Source organism: Rhinopithecus bieti, unplaced genomic scaffold (genome assembly GCF_001698545.2).
Source record: "Rhinopithecus bieti isolate Rb0 unplaced genomic scaffold, ASM169854v2 scaffold_12928, whole genome shotgun sequence".
In the NCBI taxonomy this organism is placed as follows: domain Eukaryota; kingdom Metazoa; phylum Chordata; class Mammalia; order Primates; family Cercopithecidae; genus Rhinopithecus; species Rhinopithecus bieti.
The window spans coordinates 789190-797533 of record NW_016807614.1 but is presented as its reverse complement, the minus strand read 5'-3'; the positions used below and the strand labels follow the sequence as shown (position 1 = coordinate 797533).

General features: G+C 47.6%; 1 protein-coding gene across 1 annotated transcript in view; it reads right to left on the bottom strand.

The window, feature by feature from the left end:
* Nucleotides 1-905: 905 nt before the first annotated feature.
* The window catches only part of ERN1 (endoplasmic reticulum to nucleus signaling 1), an 89752-nt gene continuing 82313 nt past the window's right edge, over nucleotides 906-8344 (bottom strand). The window contains exons 19-22 of the mRNA XM_017882860.1: nucleotides 7763-7890; nucleotides 5201-5324; nucleotides 4678-4745; nucleotides 906-3989 (exon numbers count right to left, since the gene is read on the bottom strand). Of these exons, the coding sequence (XP_017738349.1) occupies nucleotides 3777-3989; nucleotides 4678-4745; nucleotides 5201-5324; nucleotides 7763-7890 (533 nt within the window). The 3' untranslated portion in view covers nucleotides 906-3776. The remainder of the gene's footprint in view (nucleotides 3990-4677; nucleotides 4746-5200; nucleotides 5325-7762; nucleotides 7891-8344) is intronic.

The window sequence follows — 8344 nt, the reverse complement described above, 5'->3', positions numbered from 1 at the left end:
ACAGAAGGCTGCAAAAGTGGAACTGGCCCCCCTTTCCAGAGGATCACAAGGCCGAGGATCCAATGGGCACACCACGAGGATCCAAGCAAAGGATAGAGAAAGAAATGGCTCTGGGAAAGCCAAACCTGGCCAAAGTCCAACTGCCTGAAAAGAAAGCAGCCAAGATGAGAAAGCCGTACAATCCAAAGGTCCCCCCGTCTGCACGAGCAGTTTGATCAGCAACCAATTAATCTCTCTCACTGCAGCGAGAAAGAATTGCCAAAGATAACTGAATCACATGCACACAAAACCTTACCAAAGGCTCAGGGTCAACTCTGATAAGGCCCTTTCTTCTAGAGTTGGTGGGAAGAAAGTCTGCTGGATCTACTCACCTGCAGATCTTCCAGAACATCTATCTGTAACTGATCAGAGTGATGTCTCCTTGGAAGGGCCTCGACTACCACTGCACTGAGAACACAGTGGGAGGCAGAACACCTGCGCACCCAGGATTTCACACTTCAGCTGCTAGATTGCTTCATGGCTAATCAGGGAATACCAATGCCCCCCAAGTGAAAATGTTTTGGCGCCTCATGACTTGTGGACACTTCAAAAACTGAAATTAGGCCAGGCACGGTGGCTCGTGCCTGTAATCCCAGCACTTTGGGAGGCCGAGGCAGGCGGATCACAAGGTTAGGAGATTGAGACTATCCTGGGTAACACAGTGAAACCCTGTCACTGTATTTTTTTTGCCAAATACAAAAAAATACATTTTGCCAAAATACATTTTGGCAAAAAAAAATATATTTTGCCAAAATACAAAAAAATTAGCTGGGCGTGGTGGCATGCACTGGTAATCACAGCTACTCAGGAGACTGAGGCAGGAGAATCACTTGAACCCAGGAGGCGGAGGTTGCAGTGAGCAGAGATCGTGCCACTGCACTCCAGCCTGGGCGACAGAGCGAGAATCTGTCTCAAACAAACAAAAAAATTGAAATTAAAAAGACTTGAGAAACAACAAGAGAAATTCTGGCACACGTGCCCAACAGAGGTTCAATACAAGGTTCAAGACAAGATTTAAATAAGTCATAGTGTCCTTTGGATTCCTAACAGATGTGACCAAGTTCCATCTTAAAGATGAAGATAGCATACAGTATTTCTAAAACGCTCAACAGCCTTCCAGGATTGGAGAAGTCCCATAACCTGAACTACAGATCAAACAGCTAAGATGCAACATGATACGCGATGGTGCAGAGCTGTTCTGGCCTGAAAAGACCTTTCCACTTGCTGAGCACAGTGGGAAACCAGAATTCTCGAGACTAGAACTGGATACACCAGATGATGCCCAAGGTGTTTTCATGACAAGTACCCACACGAGATCTCTTCAAACAAACCCCCCAGAGGATGGACGGGAACCTGGGCTCCTAAAGGTGACTAAGAGGACAGACCAGAGGTGATTGGACCAGATCCTTGTGATTCTGGGACAGAAGAGATGCAAACCGCAAACACGTGCCCTTCCCCACACACTTCGGTTTCTTTGTGGCAGCAACACTTTTTTATTGTTGTTTCTCATCACAAGTTTCAGGAAAGCAGAAGTTTTGCCTGTCTTGTTCATCGCTGTATCTCCAGCACCCTATATCCTGCCTAGCTCAATACAGTAAGTGCTCAAACAAAATACATTGAATAAATGGTTTTGAGAAATCTGGGTGGTTAGAAACTAGCATAAGCAGAAAAGGCATTTGAAACAGTTGTCTCTAGGCAAGTAGGGCTAAAGCAGGGAGATGACACAAAATTGGGCCACTAGAAATCACCTGGGTACTCCCAAAGAGAAAATCTGCGCTGAGAATAAGGTGGGGGGCAGTCCCTGTGGCAGTCCTGCTAAATCACTCGTGGCAGCTTCTCCACCTTCTGATCCTCTCTTGGGTTACTGCCAAAGCCACAGGTAAAGCGCCTTGCAGTCGTGTGGGGAGCAGTCTCAGACCACCTGGCACGCGGCACTGAGCAGCAGGAAACGCAGTCTGGCCACGTTTCTGAAAAGTGCACAGCCTTGCTTAGAAGACGCCAAGGACACCGACCAAGGGCCAAGGTTCCAAGGCCTAAGTGAGGTAATCAATGAGATTTAAGGATGTAGGATCATGTTAATAGTAGGCACAAAAGTCATTTTAGCTATGATGAAAGGAAGGGAACTGAATTCTACAAAGGCAGATTAAGAGCTTTAGATGAGTAACCATGATACAAATACACAAACAGAAAACATCTTACAACATGAAGAAACAGTGATTTCTCTGTGAGTGAGTAAAATTCAACAATCCCATTCTTAATACTGAATGGAGTCTCTGAGTTCACCAGGCCTGAGCCGCAATGATCCCCCAACTGGCTGGAGAGAGTACATGGACAACATCTCCTTACACGGTAGGCTGATTGCATTTTAACTTCTAAGGCTCTTGGGAGAGAAAATACAAAAGTTTTGATGGAAACTAAACCTAAAAATTATGTTAAGTTTAGAAAAAAACGGTATGGCACAAATATAATCTAGAGACTGTTCAATACATTTACATAGTGTTGCTATAATGTTTTACTCTTCAGCATTAGAGAATGTTCTATACATGAACACTCTTTCTTGAGGGATGGTGATTTTTGGTACCACAAAAAAATAGATGTATTCTATCTATTTATTCTTCACAAGTAAGCTTCAAGTTTAGCTTACTCATGCTGACATAGCATTCTACAGTATAATTAAAATATAGTTATTAAAATTTGCCAAGAAAAACAAAACAGCTGACCCATGAAGCACACGGTGACCCTGGCCTTGGCCGCCCACCCTGGCCCTGACTCACCATGAGCCTCTTGTTCCACCAGCCTTGGGGACGAAGGAGGCTGACTGACTACTCGCTGGCCCAGGGCTTTCTCCTGGTGACCAGGAGGGTCCCGTTCGGCAGCCTCCCTCTGGTCCTGAAGGCTAGCCCCTGTCTGGGTCTTAGCTGCTCTCCTTGAAGGCCAGGGAACTCTTTACCTCTTGCCCCAAGCACTCCTGAGCACCACCTCCAGATGGCCCAGGGCACATCCACTAAAGGCCACTGTTCTGGCCACTGGCACTGGGCCACAACTGCCTCCAGAACACAGCAGCCTCTTCATTTCTGAGACCTGTAGACACGACTCCACCTGCTGGCATGCATAGCTGACCGGTCCCTAATGCCATGCCTCATGCTCACGGCTCCTGCTGCCTCTGTAGAAACACTAGTTAACAGTGACCTGGGCTACTCTGGGCACATCTGTGATCAATGAGGCATCTCATACCACAGGACGACACTCTCTGAACTCCATCCTCCTTGTCAGCATCCCCCACCACTCAAGTCCGGTCTCCAGTGAAGGCTGCACTTGGTGCGTCTCAGCCTCGCTGCCCCAGCACGCGAGCAAAATGCAGGATTCCCTCCTCCCCCTTCCTGAAAGGCCCACAGACTGACATTAAGCAGGAATTTAAAAAAACAGTCTGAAGCAAGTTTATCCAGTAGATGGTTGGGGGTGCTACTCGCGCTGTCTTTGAGGCTCTCCTTTGCAGACATCCTGACTGTAAGGCTTTTAGGGCCAGCATCTTCCCAGCTCCCTGTAGGTCACGAGGTGCCACTTCTCCCACTTCCTGGGGTCAGCACTGTCCTCTGTGGGCTGCAGAGCAGGCAGCTCAAGGCACTTGGTTTGGGAAGCCTGGTCTCCCTGCAAAGCCGGGAGGTGTCAGGCTCTAATTGTGGTGACCAGGCCCTCAGTCACAGCTGGGGCCACCAGAACAGAGGGGCCGCCCTTGCTCAGAGGGCGTCTGGAGTCACTGGGGGCTGGGGCTCTGGGAGCCTGTGGAAGTAGTAGGGCTGGAAGAGTCTCTCGTGGCTGCACAGCTCCATGGCCCGGTAGGTGTGTGCGAGGAGGTGGGGGAAGCGAGACGTGAAGTAGCACACGAAGTCATCAGGGAGGGACCCCAGCGTCTCCCGCACCTCTGCAGGCAGTTCCCGGTAGTGGTGCTTCTGCAAAGAGAGTCGGAAAGCTTGAGAGGTTAGAAAGGGGTTAGAAGGCTTGGGAAATGTTGGCAAAACACCCTTTCATCATGCAAGGAAGAGAAAGAATATGAGTGTTGGTTGGTTTTTGGTAAAGAAAAGGAAAAAAGGTTTATGTATCCAACAATCCAGCCCCATCATCTCGCCTGCTTCCCTCACTCAGGAGGAGGCCTCGAAGCAAGCAAGGCCCAGCTGGTCCAGCGGGGGCTCAGGCCTTCTGTGACAGTCAGGACCTGGAGACACTCCTGGTCACCTCAGGAGGAGTAAAGTCGCCTGAGATTGGAGTGTCTGTCCCAGTGGGGTCCCCGCATTCGAGGCACGTTTATATAAGTTTACACACAGTGGCTGTATCAGACAGGGAGAAGGCCCCACAAAAGTCAGTAACCAGTGACCATGAGGGACACGGGCCACAGAGCACTGCTTCTCAGAGCTTCATCTGCACCTACGTCCCTGAAGGGAAAACCAGCGTAAGAGAAGCAACAGTCTGCAGTTTGTCAAGTCCAGCTGAAGCTGCCTAGCTCCTGAGAGATGAGAATGCCAGCACGGATAGAAGATTTATCAAGAATGGATGAAAGGAGGAAGGTGTCGTGTCAGCGTGAGTAGCATCCCCAACCGTCTACTGGATAAACTTCCTCCCCAGTATTTACACACCGCTTACCTTATTTCTCATGGCTCGGAGGAGATCTCTGACAGAACCACCTTTATAGGTCCTGAATTTACGCAGGTCTAGAAAAACATTGAGGGATGCAATGGGTAATCAAATTTAAAACTAATAAATTTTAAAAGAAAACAATTCCCGGGGTTCTGGGGATTAGGGAGTTGGACTGAAAGGAGGGAGGGGAGTTGGACTGAAAGGTGAGGTCACTCCACACCCAGTCACAGGAGCAGATCCTCCCATTCAACCCAAGGGCGGTGTCCCCCTGAACCCCACCTGGTGATCGCACCCAGATCGGAAATGACCACCTAGAGCATGACACCATCACTCACCTGTCACTCTAGGGAACAAAAATGAAACACACATCAGTGTAACCAAACCATAAAGGACACACCCAAGAAAGTCTCAAACCGACAGGTGGGATCTGGGGCCTGAACAGCCTGGAGCGTCCATTTCCACGTTTACTTCTTGGAAAGGCGGCAGCGGCTTTTGCAACATGCCCTCTCACACGCCGCAGTGTGCTCACCTGTCTGGAGGGGGACGGTGATGTTCTCCCGCCAGTCCATCTTCACCACGGCTCTCCCGCCTCTCTCTAACTGTTTCACAATCGGGCCATCCAGGGATTCCTTTTCTATTCTGTCACTCACGTCCTGTGAGAGAAACAAGGGCAGCAGATGATGGACAGTGCCGGAGATGCTGAGAGCTGTGCGATTGGGATTCTGAGTAACAGACGGTCACTGGCACATGAGCCATGAAGGGATGACGGCCCCTAGGCCCAGACTGCAGCCTGCCCCAGAGCTGGGCAGCAGGCACCCTGCCCTCTGCCTCCCTCATCCGTGTCTTTCCCTGTGAGCTGCCCTGTCTGTTCCTCATGAAGGACAGGCCCACAGAGAGCTTCTCCATGACAGAGAGGCTTCACAGAGTATGCCTGCACATAGACCATGAACGCATACCCTGAATTTCACATGTGCACACACGTGCCATGTGTACGAAGCCGCAAGTGCAATCTATATCCAACGAACCAAAACCAAAAAGAAAAGGAAAGCTCAGATTTGATGTGCATCCTGTGCTTTGTCTACTCACTGAAACACGGTATGCTCAAGCCCGTAACTGGTGGAGGGTCGCCACTCCTCCTTCCAACAGGAGAAAAGACCAGTGAAGCTGGGCCTTCTTCTCAAAGAGGAAACTTGGTGGCAAGAGTATGGGCTCCAGGGGCTTCTGTTGGGATTCAAACCTTGCTCTGCATTTGACTTTGGAAATAAGGAGAGGGCCAGGAAGCACCCAAGTACGGGCCTCTTGAGGTCCCATCAGTAAGACAGGTCGACAGCTGAGGACGCGGGGAGGGGTGAGCCCTGCCTACATCAATGTTAAGTAGCCTTAGGAGACCGTTTTCTCAGAGCAGCCTTTTCTATGATGAAGATGAAGCCAGACTGGCTGAATTCCTACTTTACAATTGTCAGAGAAAAGCTGTGGAGAGGTCAGATTGTCAACTTGGGTGCACTGGGAACACACATGTCTGAGTTGCAAAGCTGTTACAGCTAAATGACCTGGGTGGAAGCCAGGTGTGTCTGACAGACATATACCTGGAGATACTAAGCATTTAAATCCTGTCCCATGGTGGGTGAAGGTCCCTTTGCATGGGTTTTATTCGTGTTCTGTATTTTGTGATCGAAATGACCTGGCTAGTTTTCACAAGTCCCTGGAAGACATACGGACTTGAGAATTTTCACATCATGTCCATGGACACAGTGACCAATCCTTAGGCTATAACATGGAAGACAGCATTGAACTCTCCCCAGCCCGATCCATCTGAATGGTTTCTGAGCCCCCACCTTGGGCCAGGAGGCAGGGACACAGTAGTGAATGCAGTAGTCAAGCACTCCTGCCCTCGAGGAGCTTACATTCTGGGGGCTTCCCTCTGGCCAAGGCCCCAGTCCGACCCCCGGAGAGCGTGATGGTCACTTCTGAGTATGGTGCTCACCAAACTGCACTCTGCCTGGACCCAAGGGGAAAAGCACTGCCCCACAAGCCTGCTCTTCAGAGCCACGCACTGGGCAGGAGGCGATCTGGTGAGTTATGTTCAATTCATACATGGAAGACTTTGAAAAACACGTCACCACTTCAAAAGTCACCTGACATTGTCACAAAGCTTTTAAACAGTCAAATCGCCAAAGGAGTTCTAACTGTGCAGAACCTATTTTAAGCAAAATGAGATCTGGGCAAAGACTGTGTAAAAGATGATAGAAACAAATACAATATAAGAAAGCATTTAAATTTATGACACTTGGGCTGGGCATGGTGGCTCATGCCTGTAATCCCAGCACTTTGGGAGGCTGAAGCAGGCAGATCACCTGAGGTCTGGAGTTCAAGACCAGACTGGCCAAGATGGTGAAATCCCATATCTACTAAAAATACAAAAAAAGTTAGCCAGGCGTGGAGGTGCATATCTGTAATCCCAGCTACTCAGGTAGCTGAGGCAGGAGAATCACTTGAACCCGGGAGGCAGAGGTTGCACTGAGCCAAGATTGTACCACTGTACTCCAGCCTGGGTAACGGAGTGAGACGCTGTCTCAAAAAAAAAAAAATAAATAAATAAATAAATAAATAAATAAACTTAAGACACTTGAATGAAATTATATGATGCCTGAGATTTGCTTTGAAATAACCTGGGGAGGGGAGAGGGTGAAGGTTAATACTTGTTGAACCTGAGGGATGAATAAAGGAGTGCTCGTTACAGTGTTTAAACATTTATGTATTATATATTTGGAAATTCCATAATATAAAGCTTAACAATTACGGCACATCCATATGAAAGAATGCTACGATCACTGGAATTTTAGAACTTTAACATGAAAGATACTTAGAATATCATGTACAGTTGAAAAAAAAAAGCAGGTTCTAAAACTGTATATATGATTAGATCCCAGTTATACTTTTATATATGAAGAAAACATTAAAACATCAGCCATGATTATCTCTCTGTTTTAGGGTAATAGGCAATTTGTTTTATTCTTTGTCCTTTTCTATATTTTCAAAATCTGAAAAACATTAAATGAAGACTCTGGATAAAGAGAACAAACGTCTCTACCTGGAAGAACTGGAGCTGCTTCTCTAGGCTCCAGAAGAATGGGTGTTTCAGCACGTGCTTCGCTGAGGGGCGTTTCTGAGGATCCATCGCAATCATCTTCTCTATCAATTCACGTGCAATGACGTCTTCTATAAAGGAGGAAAATAAGCAACTCACGATTACCAGTCCAAAGTCACAGGGAAATACCAAAGCTTTAAAAAGCTGCATACCCTCTCATTTATGATTCTATTCACAGGAATTTATTCCAAGAAAATAATTAGGAACAGACACAAAACCTCAGCCAATGAGGTGAGTCCTCACTGCATGGTTTGTGAAGGAAGTGACTGGGAACATCCAACATCAGAAGCCTGAGTGGATATATTACTGTGCCTCCCTACACTGGGCCATGAGCTGTTAAAATGCGGCTGTGGCTAAATATGGATTGATGTGGAGAGACATTCAAGGTGACGTTGCAAAACATGCATGTTGCAAAACAGGATGCAGGATTTAACCATATTTTTATAAAATATGCATACACGTCTAGATAAATGACTAGAATAACGTATATGCAAAGGTATTAATAGCCATCATTTATCCCTGTAT